Source organism: Drosophila kikkawai, chromosome 2R (genome assembly GCF_030179895.1).
Source record: "Drosophila kikkawai strain 14028-0561.14 chromosome 2R, DkikHiC1v2, whole genome shotgun sequence".
In the NCBI taxonomy this organism is placed as follows: Eukaryota; Metazoa; Arthropoda; class Insecta; order Diptera; family Drosophilidae; genus Drosophila; species Drosophila kikkawai.
The window spans coordinates 15,649,812-15,666,431 of record NC_091729.1 but is presented as its reverse complement, the minus strand read 5'-3'; the positions used below and the strand labels follow the sequence as shown (position 1 = coordinate 15,666,431).

The window sequence follows — 16,620 nt, the reverse complement described above, 5'->3', positions numbered from 1 at the left end:
TTGCGAACAAACTAACAGCTATCCATAAGTGCTAACCCCAAGAGAGAGAAAATATTATCAGCGCTAAGGCGAGCTTATTGCTTTTTTTTTATTGCATTCTTTGAAGCGAATGAAGCAAATTTTCGCAGAAATATACAGTAATTATATATTTTATATTGCATCATAAAAAATCTTATATTTTTCATGGGTAACGGTTTATGTGCCACAGTATCCAATTGGTGTAGGGAAGGACATTCGTAAAGACACTGGGCCCATTGCATTGATTAAAGCCATAACTAACCAGGCCAAAAAGCACAATATGATTACCAGCCACGGCTGGTGCCTTAGCAGTCAAGGGTCCGCCAGAGTCGCCGTTGCAGGTGAAGCTATAAGGTTGACCCGCACAGATGTGGGTGTGATCCAGTTGCCTTCCGAAGCTTCGGATGCAATGACTATTATCGTAGTGCTGCAACTCGGCTTGCTGGAGGGGGAAACTAACTTTTGTGGTGGCCGTACGACCCCAGCCGGTGACATTGAAGCTGGGAATGGTCTGCAGGAGATTCCAACGCCAGTTGGAGTTGCCTCCCATGAGCAGGCAGACCGGTCTGATGTGAACTATCAACAATTAAATGATTTAAGAAATATATAAATAAATAAATAAAATATAAATATTTTAATAAAATTACCTCCATAGGGCACTGCAGTGTTTAACCGCAAAAGAGCCAAATCATAATTGTGGTATTCCACAAAGGACCTGTGGACGAACGTTCGGTCTACCGCGTAGTCCTTGGGCCTGGGAATGCAACCTTCATTCGTGCAATCAAATTGTGTGCCTATATTGTAGTCTCCAAGGCGCACTTTTCTAAAGAAAAATGAAAAGTATATACTATATAAAAGATCTAGTTAAGACTTATTGAAAACATACAATCCCTGGTTGGTTTTGCCACGACAATGGGCCGCCGTCAGTACGTAACCTGCCATTAAAAACTAGGTTATCTGCTGCCAAGGTTTAAAAATAAAGATTAAATAAATTACTTACGAGGGCTAATCAGAGAACCTCCGCAAATAAAAGATCCCCCTTCGATTATTTGCGCCATCCAGGGATTATTGAGTATGCTGGCATCTTGACCATTAACCACTTGTACATGGACTTCCTTGGCACATTGCGGATCCAGTAAATACGGTGGTGATACGGCTTCTACTCCGGGTCTAAGGATCGCAAGAGCCAGACAAACAAATAACACGGCTGCATCTTTCATTATCATCAGCTTAAGTTGAGAAGCTTGAACTGAGCTATGCATGGCAGTGCCTGTGCCTTAATAAGAGAGTGGCTTATCAGTAGCTCTCGTTGAATACGCATATTTTTAAGGCTGTAATCAGTATTTTATTCTTGGAATTCGGGTATAAAGTCTTTGTTTACTTACTTTGTGCACTTTGCAATATTTTGTTTGCTTTGATTTTTGATATATATTTGGGATTTACGAGCTTCATTGAGTTGTTTTCACTTAAAAGTATCTACAAAAAAAGTATATTTATAAATTTCAAAAATATAAGAGAACAAGATACTTGTATCATTAGGACCTCCAGAATCTCCTCTATAAGAGGAGAAAACCATATCCCCAGCATATATGTCTCAAACAATAAAAACCATTCTCATATTCAGTGGTTTTTATTAAGCTTCTAGAACGTCCCTCCCAGGCGAACAATGTTACGAATCCAATTCAAATGGGCCATAACGTTCGTAAAGACAGTGGCATTCTCGCAGAGCTCTCCTCCAAAGCTTACTATTCCAAACAAGACCATTATATCCTGGCGATTATATATTATCCTAGCACCCAGAGGACCGCCAGAGTCACCATTACAAGTGCTTGAACCAAAGCGTTGACCACAGATATGATCGCGATTGATATTCGCATCCGGATACTGACTTCCACAAGAGGTCCGGTTCAGGTTATAGAGTGTGGTCTTTCGAAGTAATCGACTTGATTGTCCAGACTCCGTCTTACCCCAGCCGTAGACACTGAATTTGACAATGTGATCTTCGAGATGCGGAACCGAGGGCCTCAAGAGCACGCAAATGGGAAAGATGTTGGCTGCAAAATCGGTATATATACTTCATATATATCTTTTTCATTTCCAACTAGATCACTGAACCTGTGTACTGCACCCTTAAGGCCAGCCTTAGTAGAGCCAGATCATGCCTTTGCTGTTCATAACCCTGGTGGATGAATGTGGCATCCACTTCGAACTCCTGGGCCTGGTCTATGCACTGTGAGTGCCTGCAATCCCGTTCTGTCTCTCGATCATACTCCCCCAAACGCACCTTGCTGTGGCGTTAGAGAATCAGTGAATCATAACCTTTGGAAATCAAAGTTACTCACAGTGGTCCGCCACCAAGGCAGTGGGCGGCCGACAGAACGAAACCTGTGGGTTGAAGGTCAGCTGGGTTTTCCTTAAATCGAAAATCGAAATACTTACGGCTGGTGATCAGCGAGGCTCCGCACCTAAAACCCTCCGGACCAATGATAATTGCCATCCAGGGAGTGGTGGCTATCAGGGCTATGCGGGCTCCAACCAATTTATATCGCTGGGGAGGTAGCCCACAGGGTTCCTCCAGAAATTCGCCTGCCTCCTGGCTGTACGAAAGCGATAAGCAGGCCAGCACTGCCAGTAGTGTTTGCTCCGGGAACTTCATCTTGGGACTGTTAGTAGATCGCAGAGCATGGACAGCTTTCCATTGTTAACGCAGAAGATAAGACCATAGCTGATTGACCCCGGGGTTTCATCCCTAATCGCAAATGAGCACAAAACAACTTAGCTTTAAAAGCACATTTTACTCTTCAAAAAAAATCAAAGAAAAATGTTTCAAAGTAGATCAACTAGATCTTTTTTTTTATTAAACTATGAGTGAAACTTGAATATACGTTTCGGAATAAGGAAAGTCCAATCAATGTAATAATTGTAAGGAGGTTTAACAGTCCATCCATTGGGAGCTCTTGTGGTCTGGCGATGATTCTTATTTGGCCTCCGATTCGGTGCTATTGTGTTCTGATATCCGCCCCGTCGAACGGTTTTCATGATCCAGCCTATGTAGTGCATTACATTCGTATAGACCCCAAACGATCGGCATGATATCGCTCCGTAACTAACGATTCCCAGCTGAATGACGATTTGTTTGTTTTTGGTGGGATAAAAGGCCGTGATTGGGCCTCCCGAATCACCGCTGCACGTAGCAGAGCTGGACTCTCCGACACAAATCTGGGACATGTCCACATTAACTCCGTATGCTAAGGAACAAGTCGAACGATGGATTTGCTTAATAGTGCCTTTTCTCAGCCCATCGCTCGGAGTTCCGTATTCCGTGTTACCCCAACCGGTGGCAGTTAGATACGAGATTTGCGGCAAGGGATTGAAGTTGGTGGGCAGACAGACAGGCCGGATGTAGTCTGCAAGGTAGATGGTTAAAACATGGGAACTGGTTAGAGGATATCCATAAGATTACTTGTATAGGTAACCCTTCTGGCTAGTCTGTAGAGGGCTATGTCATTCTTGGGATGATTTGGATGACGATCGTATCCTGGATGATTAATTTTTTCAACGGCGGGAATTTCAATGCCATTCGCTGTGGATTGTTTCCAGCTGAACTCGCCCAATTTGATAGTCCTACAAATAGATGGAACATTAGTTGGAAAATCGATTAAACCTAGTTTTCAATTGATATAAAAATTAAATCTGTCTTAATTCTTATACACATCTCGACTAAGAAACTACTTACGTGTATCGGTTGAAATCGCAATGGGCAGCAGACAATACAAAGCCTTAATAGAGAATAAATCTTTATAATGTAATATCTTAGGTAAAATTCTAACAACACTTACTGGCTGTTATAAGCGATCCTCCACACATGCTTCTGCAAAAGTCTCCATAGCCTGCTAAAACAAGAGTAGTTAGTTAAATATTCCATTAAATAATATCTTTATCGAAAGACTTACTAGATGAGTCACATTCGGTTTTGCTGCTAACAAACGCCATCCACGGATGTTCTAGGATACTTGTCGATTCACCGTTTATTATTCTGGGATTATATTTTAGATGCTTAGATCCACAATTAGGTTCCAGGAATGACAGAGGACGTTGTCCATTACCCAGAATCGCACAAGAGAGCAGGGTGACGAGGAAACCGAAGATCTTCATACTGAATTCTTAAATGAATTATCTGCAGGGCAAACTTTAAGCTTTATACCAGTTTCATTCTGCGAATTTCTAAAGAAATGTAGTTAAATTTATACATATAAATCCATAAAATGGTTTATTCGGGATTTTTTTCTATAAATTAAGGGGATGCAGGCCCTGATTAGCACTAATGGTAATAGTAATATATAGCCAGAATGAATTTCCAACTCGCTGGAATTTAAGCTGGGAATTCTAGAAGTGTAGAACGGATACCTAAATTATAATAAGTATAATTAGATTTTCGGAAGCATGTATTTCTTGAAAGGAAAATTTTTGTTTTTATTACAAGTAACTAAATTAACCATAAACCACATAATTTCCAGGATAATAGTAAACGGGAGAATTGCCACTAGGCATATAGTAAACAGGAGCATTGCCATTGGGATAATAGTAAGTAGGAGAGTTACTATCAGGATAATAGTACATGGGAGAATCTTGCCTAGGAGTATAGTCATAAGGTGTATTGGGAGTGGGATAATAATAATATATATTATTATTATTATTATTGTTAGTATGTGTCGGTTCATTGTGGTTCGGCCTCTGAGTTGGTGCTGGTGCTGATCCTGCCCTTCGAACGACATTCGTGATCCAGCTTATATAGTGCATTACATTTGTATAAACCCCAACCGTTCGGCAGAACTGCTCTCCGTAACTGACGATTCCCAGCTGAATGACTCGGTTCCTGCCGGCAATGGCATAAGCGGCTGTGATGGGACCTCCCGAGTCTCCGCTACACGTAGCGGAGTTGGAGGCTCCGGCACAGATCTGGGACATGTCCACATTGGTCTTAAACGTAGAGGAGCAAGTCCCGCGATTGTGTTGCGTCAAGGTGGTGGTCTTCAGTACACTGCTCGCAACTCCGTGTTCCGTTTTACCCCAGCCAGTGGCAGTCAGTTGACTAGTTTGAGCCAAGGGATTGTAGTTGGTTGGCAGACAGATGGGTCTGATAAAGTCTATGAGGAAGGAAGTTTATTCGTTATGGTTTAATAAATTAATAAGTTGTATTACTTGTATACTGCACTGTTCTAGCCAGCCGAAACAGGCCTATATCATTCTTGATGTCTTTCTTGGTATTTGTATACTGCGGATAAGGTATTTGTAGATCGACGGGAACTTGAATGGCATTTGCAGTCCCGCGAGACATATCGAACTGACCCAAGTAAACCGTCCTACGAAAGGATAACTAATTAAGCTTAACCCAAGATCTCCCTTGTTAAAATTACTTACGTTGGATGGCCAGTCATGCAATGAGCTGCACTAAGCACAAAGCCTGGAAATAATCCAACTTGATTAGTTCGTCTCCTTGGAATATAATTAAGTTTAGTTTGACTTACGGTCTGAGATGAGGGAGCCACCACAATCGACGTTGCTTCTTATAAATGCCATCCATGGATGTCCGTACATATCCGCTGTTACCCCTCCGATTATTCTGTATCTTGAAGTACGCGCTCTTGAATTTGTAAGTCCGCAATTTGGCTCCAGAAATGACACTGATTTCTGGCCATTTCCCAAAATCGCACAGTATAGCAGGACGATGGTAAGACCTCCAGTGATTTTCATATTGACTGTCTGACTAATTAATCCGATGGCGACACAAAAGCATTTATTATTCTTCCATTCCGATGATAAGCCTGGGGTCTTGGATTGATATGGTAATTGATGTATTTACATATATAGAAGACTGATAACCGCAGACTGGCGTTAATTAAGAAACAATGAGTTCTTAGAATCGAGAGTTCACTGGAGCTGTTAAGGTTACAGTATTCATTTTATTTATTTTGAAATAATCAGTGCTTCGGTCAGAAAATTAAAAACATATCAAAATGGTTCTGGAAAGTATGCTTGTTCTTTTATTTTGGATGAGAATTGCCTGAGGTTCTGAAGTTCAAATGGCAGTTTCAAGTAACCAGAATGGCTTTATAGTTTGCTTGAATTCTTAATCAGAGTTGAAACTTGGAATTATCAGCATAATTTTGGGAAAAATATATATTAAAGATTCAGCATTATACAGAAAAAACATTCTTCTTCAAAAGAAAACCCTTGGTTTTATTATTTCTAACCCATTGAACGTTTGAATTTAGTTAGTTCACTTCAAAGATTAAAACTAAGATTGAGATCAGTACCTTAAAAATAATAAAAATACGGGTTTCTTCAGTTTGGAATTTAATTTAAAAGAAAAATTAACCATAGAAACCATAATTTTGAGTATAACTTCCAGGATAATAGTAAACATTAGGATAATAGTACGTAGGGGAATAATAGTAACTGGGATAATTGTTTCTAGGATAATAGTAATATGGATAATTAGGATAGGTGTAATAATAATTATTATTATTATGATAATTATGTGTCGGATTGTTGTTATTCGGCCTCTGAGTTGGTGCTGGTGGATTCTGAACGTAACTCGTGATCCAGCTCATATAATGAATAACATTCGTATAGACCCCCAGGGATCGGCAGTATATATCTCCATAACTGACAATTCCCAGCTGAATGACGCGATCTGTGCCGTTGATGGGATAAACGGTTGTGATGGGACCTCCCGAATCTCCGTTGCAACTACTGGAGCTCGGGGATCCGGCACAGATCTGAGATATATCCACGTTGCTGTTGTACCTGGAGGAGCAAGCTCTGCGATCGTATTGCGTCAAGGTGGTGGTCTTCAGTACACTGCTCGGAACTCCGTTCTCCGTTTTACCCCAGCCAGTGGTAGTCAGATGCGTTGTCTGATCCAAGGGACTAAAGTTGGTTGGCAGACAGATGGGCCTGATAAAGTCTATGAAGAAGGGAGTCAGTTTATTCGGTATGGCTTATTAAATACATGTTTACCTACCTGTGTATTGCACTGTCCTGGCCAGCTGAAACAAGGCTATATCATTTTTGTATCCTCTTGGTTTTGAGTAGTGCGGATGACGTATTTGTGCATCAACGGGAACTTGAATGCCATTTGGAGTGCTGCGAGACATATCGAATTGGCCCAAGTAAACCGTCCTACAAAAGTATAATAAATTGAGCTTAACCCAGGAGCTCCCTTGCTGAAATTACTTACGCTGGATAACCAGTGATGCAATGAGCAGCACTGAGCACAAAGCCTGGAAAAAGACCAAGTTAATTAGCTGGTGTCCTAGGGATACAGTTTAGTTTTGATTGCCTTACGGTTTGTGATAAGGGAACCGCCACACCAGCTGTCGTGCCTGATATATGCCATCCATGGATTTCCATACATATCGGCTATTTCGCCTCCGACTATTCTGGCAGTTGCCTTACCCGATGAAATCGAAAGTCCGCAATTGGGTTCCAGAAATGAAACAGATTTTTTTCCATATCCGAGGATCGCACAGAACAGCAGGATGCTGAGAACTCCGATGATCTTCATATTGAAGGATTGACTAAGTAGAGCGATGGCAACACAATAGATTTTATAAGTTTTGAGGCCTCGGATTAAAATGGAAATTAATGTCTTTAAATATAAATATAATCATCAATTTGACAGTTATTAAGATACTGTATAATTTCTCAGAATCGAGAGTCCGCTGAAGCCATTCAAATTGAATTTAGTTTCTTTGGAAAAATATTTAAGATTGGCTTGACCTTTGAACGGCAACCAGAATGATCATTAAAGTAAAAAAATTGGCTTGATAAAGTCTGCAAGGAATTTGGTTTAAACTTAAGGCTAGAATTTGGTTATGGATTACACGAAAGGGAAACCATCCTAGACAGCCGTGACACAGCTACATATCATTCTTGGGATTTTCTCCTCCAGAGTAACAGTAGTCCTGCAAACGGGTAGATTGTCATTCGAATAAGTTTAAAGATTGCTTCTTGATTTCTCAGTTCCCAATATAGATAAAACATTCACAAGAAAATCCTTGTTTTGTATTATAACGGATTTCGGACCCTCGAAATCAAAACATCTACTTTTAAAGATGGCAAACAGTTTAAATAATTTTAAATCAATTCATTTGTAGATATTCGATTACAGTTTGTTCTAAATTAACCATAAATTCCATTTGGATAATTATAATTGGGATAATTGCCATTGGGAATATTGTAATTGGGAGGATAGGGAATACCGTAAGAGGGGGGACGGTAATTAGGAGGATAGGGAATAGGGTAACTTGGAGGAGGAGGAAGAGGGAAACTAGGAGGAGAAGGAAGAGGGTAATTAGGATTATTATTATTACTGTGTGACGGGCTCTGGGTTGGTGCTGGTGTGTGTTGATCTCCTCCCTGTTGAATGGTAGTCCCGATCCAGGCCATATAGTGAATCACATTCGTATAGACCCCCAGCGATTGGCAGTATATATCTCCATAACTGACAGTTCCCAGTTGAATGACGCGATTTCTGCCGTTGATGGGATAAACGGTTGTGATGGGACCTCCCGAATCTCCGTTGCAACTACTGGAGCTCGGGGATCCGGCACAGATCTGAGATGTATCCACGTTGCTGTGGTATCTGGAGGAGCAAGCCCAGCGATCATATTGCGTCAAGGTGGTGGTCTTCAGTACACTGCTCGGAACTCCGTATTCCGTTTTACCCCAGCCAGTGGTAGTCAGATGCGTTGTCTGATCCAAGGGACTAAAGTTGGTTGGCAGACAGATGGGCCTGATAAAGTCTATGAAGAAGGGAGTCAGTTTATTCGGTATGGCTTATTAAATACATGTTTACCTACCTGTGTATTGCACTGTCCTGGCCAGCCGAAACAGGGCTATATCATTCTTGAATCCTTTTGGTTTTGAGTAGTGCGGATGACGTATTTGTGCATCAACGGGAACTTGAATGCCATTTGGAGTGCTGCGAGACATATCGAACTGGCCCAAGTAAACCGTCCTACAAATGAATAATTAATTGAGCTTAGCCCAGGAGCTCCCTTGCTGAAATTACTTACGTTGGAGCTGGAGGTTCACTGATGCAATGAGCAGCACTGAGCACAAAGCCTGGAAATAAACCGAACTGATTAGTTTGTCTCGGGATATAATTTAGTTTAGATTGACTTACGGTTTGTAATAAGGGAGCCGCCACACGCCCCCAAGGAGCTGCTGATATATGCCATCCATGGATTTCCATACATATCGGCTATTTTGCCTCCAATTATTCTGAGCGTTCCATTACGCGATGATGAAATCGAAATTCCGCAATTGGGTTCAAGGAGTGAAACAGAGTTTGTTCCATATCCCAGGATCGCACAGGAAAGCAGGATGCTAAGAACTCCGATGATCTTCATATTGAATGCTTGACTAAGTAGAGCGATGGCAACACAAGGGCTTTTATAGGGATTCAAATGGGAATTAATGTCATTGAATATTAATATAACCATAAATTTTGACATTTATTAAGATACACAGTGATTTCTCAGAATCGAGAGTTCTCTGAAGCTATTAAAATTGGAATTCTTTTATTTGGAAAAATATTTAAGATTGGCTTGACCTTTGAACGGCAGCCATGATGAACATTAATATCTTAAAATCCGCCTTGACTTGATTAAGTCTACAAGGGAAATGGATAGAACTTGGGCTAGAAAGAAAACGGAGTCATATCTTTCTTGGGATTTTCTCCTCGGCTGAATGCTGGATGACGTATTATTTCAGCAAGACCAACTTGGATGGCATGTACACTGGGCCGCAAAACATTAAACTTGCCCAGGGTAACAGTAGTCCTACAAAGGGGTAGTTTATCATTGGATTATGTTTAATAAGAGCTTAACGATTTCTTAGTTCCCAATCTTTGCCTTTTAGCATCATTTAGTAGAAAATATACACATGCACTCCAAACCAAAACATTTATTTTTAAAGATGGCGAACATTTTAATTAATTTAAATCAATTCAATGCAGGTATTTTAAATTTAAAAAATTTTTGAATTAACCATAAATCACATATGGATAGTAACCGGGAGGATAAGTTGGATGAGTTGGATAAGTTTGATAATTTGGATAAGTTGGATAAGTTGGATAAGTTGGATAAGTTGGATAAGTTGGATAATTGAAATTAGTGTAAGTAGGAGAAGCAGTCGGAGAGTAACTAGGAGAATAAGTAGGGGGGTAACTAGCAGAAGAAGGAGGTGGGTAACTAGGAGGAGGAGAAGGGTAACTAGTATTATTATTAATATTATGTGACGGGCTTTGGGTTGGTGCTGGTGTGTGTTGATCTCCTCCCTGTTGAATGGTAGTCCCGATCCAGGCCATATAGTGAAACACATTTGTATAGACCCCCACCGATTTGCAGGATCTATCTCCATAACTGACAATTCCGAGCTGAATGACGCGATTTCTGCCGTCGATGCGATAAACGGTTGTGATGGGACCTCCCGAATCTCCATCGCAAGTATCGGAGCTCGGGGATCCGGCACAAATCTGAGATGTATCCACGATGGTGTCGTAGCTGGAGGAGCAAGTCTCGCGATCGTGTTGCGTCAAGGTGGTTGTCATCAGCACATTGCTCGGAACTCCGTCTCCCGTTTTACCCCAGCCAGTGGCAGTCAGACGCGAAGTCTGAGCCAAGGGACTAAAGTTGGTTGGTATACAGATGGGCCTGATAAAGTCTGCGAGGAAGGGGGTAGTTCATTCGGTATGGCTTAATAAAGTCCCAAGTTTAATTACCTGTATATTGCACTATCCTGGCTAGCCGAAACAGGCCTATATCGTTCTTGATGTCTTCCTTGGTATATGCATACTGCGGATGAGGTATTTGTCTATCGGCGGGAATTTGAATGGCATTTGCAGTCCTGCGAGACCTATCAAACTCGCCCAAGTAAACCGTCCTAAAAAAGTACAATTAATTGAGCTTAGCCCAGGAGCTCCCTTGCTGAAATTACTTACGTTGGAGTTGGAGGATTACTCATGCAATGAGCAGCACTGAGCACAAAGCCTGGAAATAAACCGAACTGATTAGTTTGTCTCGTGATATAATTTAGTTTTTGATTGACTTACGGTTTGTGATAAGGGAACCGCCACACGCCCCCAAGGAGCTGTTGATATATGCCATCCATGGATTTCCGTATCTATCGGCTGTCACGCCTCCGACTATTTTCATCGTTGCTCCCCTCCTCGATGATGAAATCGAAGGTCCGCAATTGGGTTCAAGGAGTGAAACAGAGTTTGTTCCATATCCCAGGATCGCACAGGACAGCAGGATGCTAAGAACTTCGATGATCTTCATCTTAAATGCTTGACTAAGTGAAGCGATGACAACACAAGGGCTTTTATAGGGATTCAAATGGGAATTATGGGAATTTATGTCATTGAATATAAATATAACCATAAATTTTGACATTTATTAAGATACACAGTGATTTTTCAGAATCGAGAGTTCTCTGAAGCTATTAAAATTGGATTTCTTTTATTTGGAAAAATATCTAAGATTGGCTTGACCTTTGAACAGCAACCATGATTATCATTAAAGTCTCAAAATCTGCTTTAATAATGCCAATTGGCTTGACTAAGTCTATAAAGGAAATGGTTAGAACTTGGGCTAGCATTTGGTTATGGATTTACCCCAAGGGGATGATTTATTATTTCCCAAGACCAGATTGGAACTTGCCCAGAGTAGTCCTGCAATGTGGTAGGTTATCAATTTATTAAGTTAATAATTGCTTAAAGATTTCTCAGTTCCCAATCTTTGCTTTATCCACAAAAAAAAAAGAAAAACACCTTCCAAAGCAGAAGTAAATCGTAATGCACAGAGTTGAAACTTGAAATAGTCAGCACCATTTAGAAACATTTATTTTTAAAGATGGCAAAATTTTTTTAATATTTAATATTTAAAAATTTTTTTAATTAACCATAAATGACATTTGGATATTTATAACTCGGATAATTGCCATTGGGAATATAGTTATTGGGAGGATAGGGAATACCGTACGAAGGGGGACGGTGATTAGGAGGCGGAGGAGGAGGTGGGTAACTAGGAGGAGGAGGAGGAGGAGGAGGGTAATTAGGATGATTGGGCTTGTTATCATTATTATTACTATTACTATCTGACGGGCTCTGGGTTGGTGCTGGTGTGTGTTGATATCTGTCCTGTTGAATGATAGTCCCGATCCAGCCCATATAGTACATCACATTCGTATAGACCCCCACCATGTTGCAGTATTTGACTCCGTAACTGACAATTCCCAGCTGAATGACGCGATTTCTGCCGTTGATGGGATAAACGGATGTGATGGGGCCTCCTGAATCTCCGCTGCAAGTAGCCGAGCTCGGGGATGCGGCACAGATCTGAGATGTATCCACGGTATTTTTGAAAACTGAGGAGCAAGTCCCGCGAGGGTACTGTGTCAAGGTGGTTGTCTTCAGCACATTGCTCGGAACTCCGTATTCCGTTACACCCCAGCCAGTGGCAGTCAGATGCGTAGTCTGATCCAAGGGACTAAAGTTGGTTGGTATACAGATGGGTCTGATATAGTCTGCGAGAAAAGGGGTAGTTCATTCGGTATGGCTTAATAAAGTTCCAAGTTTAATTACCTGTATATTGCACTGTCCTGGCCAGCCGAAACAGGGCTATATCATTCTTGATGTCTTGCTTAGTTTTTAAGTAATGCGGATGACGTATTTGTTTATTGGCGGAAACTTGAATGCCATTTGGAGTGCTGTGAGACATATCGAACTGGCCCAAGTAAACCGTCCTACAAATGAATAATAAATTGAGCTTAATCCAGGAGCTCTCTTGCTTAAATTACTGACGTTGGAGATGGAGGTTCACTGATGCAATGAGCAGCACTGAGCACAAAGCCTGGAAATAAACTGAACTGATAAGTTTGTCTTGAGATATAATTTAGTTTTTGATTGACTTACGGTTTGTGATAAGGGAGCCGCCACACGCCGACGTGGCGTTGGTGATATATGCCATCCATGGATTTCCGTAACTATCGGCTGTCAGGCCTCCGACTATTTGGATCGTTGCTTCGTAACTTTTGCTAGTTGCTCTCCTCCTCGATGATGAAATCGGAGTTCCGCAATTGGGTTCAAGGAGTGAAACAGAATTTTGTCCATATCCCAGGATCGCACAGGACAGCAGGATGCTGAGAACTCCGATGACCTTCATATTGAAGGCTTGACTAAGTAGAGCGATGGCAACACGAGGGCTTTTATAGAGATTCAAATGGGAATTAATGTCTTTCAATCTAAATATAATCATACATTTTGACATTTATTAAGATACACAATGATTTCTCAGAATCGAGAGGGTTGTTAAAGCCATTAAAATTGGATTTTTTTTTATTTGGAAAAATATTTAAGAATTGCTTGACCTTTGACGACCATGACGATCATTAAAGTCTCAAAATCCGCTTTAATAATGCCAATTTGACCCGTAATATCTATTGGGTGACCTGTCAGGAACGTATTTGGGCCTTTGAGTTGGAGCTGGCCTGACTTGAGACTCGCGTCGAATAATGTTTTCAGCTATCCAGTCAAAAAAATGCATAACATTGGTATAAATCCCGAGACCCTTGCAGTCGGTGTCCCCGAAGCTGACAATTCCCAGCTGAGCCACTCTATACTGGCCGCCCAGATAATAAAATCCCGTGAGTGGCCCTCCCGAGTCTCCTTGACACGTATCGGACCTTGAGCTTCCGGCACAGATCTGGTACGAGGTCAGGCGTCCGAATTTTGAGGAGCAATCGTGGCGATCCTTGAGCCCCAATTGGGTTCTCATCAGGACATTGCTCAAAACCCCCTTTTCCGTAAGACCCCAACCTGAAGCAGTAAGGGATGAGTCTAAATACAAGAGATTTTGGTAGTTCGTCAGGCAGATGGGCTTGATGTAGTCTGCAAGGGAAACGGTTAGAACTTGAGGCTAGAATTTTGGTTATGGATTACCCGAAAAGGAGACCAGCCTGGCCAGCCGTAACAGGGCTATATCATTCTTGGGAGTTTCTCCATCGATGTAAGCTGGATGTCGTATAACTTCAGCAAGACCAAGTTGGATGCCATGTACACTGGGCCGCGAAGCATCGAACTTGCCAAGGGTAACAGTAGTCCTGCAAAGGTGTAGTTTATCATTGGATTATGTTTAATATTTCCTTAAAGATTTCTCAGTTCCCAATCTTTGCTTCATCAAAAAAAAAATGTACCTTAAAGCCACTTACCCATACACAAGCAAATCGCAATGCGCAGCAGTGAGTACAAAGTCTGGCAAATAATAAAATTTTCATTATCAAGAACTATGCAATGATTAAAAGACTTACTGTTTGTGATAAGTGTTCCCCCACATTGGCTTCGGCAGTTTCTATTGGGGTTTTTAGGGCCTGGTATATAAATTTTATATAAATAAAAATAATATATTTGCCACACACTTTTCACTCACACTTATTTTTAGTAAGAATGTGTGCCATCCATGGATGTTCTGGGATATCTGCCATGTTTCCATTCACTATTCTTTCCCGAGGACCTCGTTTGATGGTTCCGCATTCCGATTCCAGCAAAAAAATTGAACTTTGTCCATAGCTCAGAACCACAAAGGATAGCAGGGTGATAAAGGACCCAGTTATCTTCATATTGAATTTATAACTAAATAGTCAGCAGGCCAGGCATGGTGATTTTATATCACTTTCGGTCCGCCGATTTAAACGGAATTATAGAACAATTCATGGGAATTTTATATATTTTTCTTTCTTGACGTTCATTATATTTAGAGATAATATGTGTTTGTATGGTTTTCTTATTATTTATATATTATTTATTTGATTCTGTAGTTAATTTTATAGACAAAATGATTAGAAATATTATTTAATAAATATATTTCCTCATGAGTAGTACTCATTTTTGACAGCTTTGCTTTGAGGATATTCTAAAGATATCGGAATAATGAGTTTGAAATGTATTTATTTTATTATTTATTTGAATTAGAGTATGTACATATATTTCCAAAAGATTCTGAATATTAGTCTTGTTATTTTTAAATCCTGTTAACAAATTACAAGCTCCTCTGTTAACTTTGCGACTCGTCACGAGGCTTTCACGACTCCCCACTCGCTGTGTGCATCTGCATTCAAAGAGGGGGCCTTCCACTGGCCATCGAGCGAGAGTCCATGGAAGTGCTGAAGTCCCGTCCCAGTATTTTGGCCAGATCCCCCTATTTGCCGCTCTCTTCTTCGGGGCTGTGGATGCTGAAACATCGTTTCTTAGGAAATTCATACATACAAGCAAAGAGGGGCAACGAGATCGCTTCGTGAGATTGCTCTCCGCTCTTCAGAGCTTTGGTAACGGCCAACGCGGTTCTGGAACCGGTTTCAGTTCGAAACTCTGACTGCACACACTCAGAAAAAATGAAAAAAAAAGGAAAAAACACAAAGCAACAGGGGCAACAACACCAACACCATCGCCAGTAGTAATCATTTTCATTTGAAATAAGCAAATGAGCTGCAAAAAATGAATAGCTTTGGAATTTGAATATTCGAATCGGAATGTTCGAACTTCGAACTGAAATTAATTTTCATCTAATTATGAGTGCTTTGTTTGAACTCGCTGTGTGTGACAAGCAGGCAAAGATTCAGCAACGGTTTAATAAATGAGAATTTTATGGCTCTGTTCTGAGCCATCTTTAACGCCAAAATATCGATTCGAACAAGCTATTAAGGGAAAGAAGACTCTCTAAAGAGTTATGATTAAGCTCGCTTTTGCTGCAACTATTTTTAGCTTAGATTTTGGGGAATTTCTGAAACAATCTACTGGGTTTCAGTTCTTGAAAGTGCTTTAGCGGTTTAAAAACAATTCGTAAAAATTGTATGAATAAATGAATGAATATATTATTTTTATTAAGTGTTTTTAAAACGATAAAGCACTTTCAAGTTAAGTCGATAAGAGTATTTCATTCAACTTTATTTATTAAAATTTCCCTTTGATATTTTTAAAATATTTTTTAAAATATTAAAGACACAAAATATTCCACTGAACATGATGCTTAATAAATAATTAAATTTTCATGGCCTGTCTGCTTATTCCCTTTTGAATTTACTTGAGGATATCTGTAGTCTTGTGGCACCCCACCTGGGCATCAGAAATAATACCTTAGCCATCACTAATCACGAATGGATTCTGGATTTATTGACCTTGCCTGGGCTGCTGCTGATGCCAGTGGGGCGGCCCTCGGAGCTGCATGAATCCTTACATTTCGGAATGCGGCTGCGGTTGGATGAGCTCAGGTGAGATGAGGTGAGGTGAGGTGAGGTTCAATGTTGCCAATGCTGCTGAGCGGTGTCAACAACAGGAAAAGCAAAAGCAATGGCAAAGGCAACACCAACAGCAACAGCAACATGAGGCAGGAGCAGCACGTTCGTGGTCTTGACTTTGAGGCTGATACCGAGGCTGCTCTGTCGCCGCACGTACAACAACCATCTTACATAGCCGCCGATTAGCCAAGGTAACAACAAACGAAGAACTGGCCCAGACCCGGCTGAAGTCCAAAATGA

General features: G+C 40.8%; 7 protein-coding genes across 7 annotated transcripts in view; 1 reads left to right on the top strand and 6 right to left on the bottom strand.

Annotated features, from left to right (window-relative positions):
- Egfr (epidermal growth factor receptor) overlaps nucleotides 1-16,620 on the top strand; it is a 54,365-nt gene that overhangs the window by 18,603 nt on the left and 19,142 nt on the right. The window lies entirely within an intron of this gene.
- On the bottom strand, nucleotides 182-1,280 carry LOC108074709 (serine protease grass-like). Its single transcript, XM_017166850.3, has 4 exons — nucleotides 1,019-1,280; nucleotides 905-953; nucleotides 666-841; nucleotides 182-594 (listed from the first exon to the last, which is right to left on the bottom strand). The coding sequence occupies exons 1-4, from the start codon at nucleotides 1,278-1,280 to the stop codon at nucleotides 182-184; spliced, it is 900 nt and encodes a 299-aa protein (XP_017022339.1).
- Nucleotides 1,660-2,674, bottom strand: LOC121502892 (phenoloxidase-activating enzyme 1-like). Its single transcript, XM_041776940.2, has 4 exons — nucleotides 2,458-2,674; nucleotides 2,361-2,403; nucleotides 2,134-2,306; nucleotides 1,660-2,072 (listed from the first exon to the last, which is right to left on the bottom strand). Exons 1-4 carry the CDS (start codon nucleotides 2,672-2,674, stop codon nucleotides 1,660-1,662), a joined length of 846 nt encoding a protein of 281 aa, XP_041632874.2.
- On the bottom strand, nucleotides 4,510-5,772 carry LOC138927985 (mast cell protease 1A-like). Its single transcript, XM_070283853.1, has 4 exons — nucleotides 5,547-5,772; nucleotides 5,440-5,482; nucleotides 5,221-5,381; nucleotides 4,510-5,165 (listed from the first exon to the last, which is right to left on the bottom strand). Exons 1-4 carry the CDS (start codon nucleotides 5,770-5,772, stop codon nucleotides 4,510-4,512), a joined length of 1,086 nt encoding a protein of 361 aa, XP_070139954.1.
- LOC121502858 (transmembrane protease serine 9-like) lies at nucleotides 6,574-9,437 on the bottom strand. The gene is made up of 9 exons (XM_070283852.1): nucleotides 9,212-9,437; nucleotides 9,102-9,150; nucleotides 8,886-9,043; nucleotides 8,397-8,828; nucleotides 7,369-7,647; nucleotides 7,262-7,304; nucleotides 7,046-7,203; nucleotides 6,693-6,988; nucleotides 6,574-6,627 (listed from the first exon to the last, which is right to left on the bottom strand). The coding sequence occupies exons 1-9, from the start codon at nucleotides 9,435-9,437 to the stop codon at nucleotides 6,574-6,576; spliced, it is 1,695 nt and encodes a 564-aa protein (XP_070139953.1).
- Nucleotides 10,014-11,448, bottom strand: LOC108074631 (duodenase-1-like). The gene is made up of 4 exons (XM_017166746.3): nucleotides 11,141-11,448; nucleotides 11,030-11,078; nucleotides 10,811-10,971; nucleotides 10,014-10,752 (listed from the first exon to the last, which is right to left on the bottom strand). Exons 1-4 carry the CDS (start codon nucleotides 11,367-11,369, stop codon nucleotides 10,073-10,075), a joined length of 1,119 nt encoding a protein of 372 aa, XP_017022235.3. The 5' UTR covers nucleotides 11,370-11,448; the 3' UTR covers nucleotides 10,014-10,072.
- Nucleotides 11,987-14,706, bottom strand: LOC121502860 (transmembrane protease serine 9-like). Its single transcript, XM_070283851.1, has 8 exons — nucleotides 14,517-14,706; nucleotides 14,299-14,341; nucleotides 14,030-14,190; nucleotides 13,540-13,978; nucleotides 13,004-13,293; nucleotides 12,893-12,941; nucleotides 12,674-12,834; nucleotides 11,987-12,615 (listed from the first exon to the last, which is right to left on the bottom strand). The coding sequence occupies exons 1-8, from the start codon at nucleotides 14,704-14,706 to the stop codon at nucleotides 11,987-11,989; spliced, it is 1,962 nt and encodes a 653-aa protein (XP_070139952.1).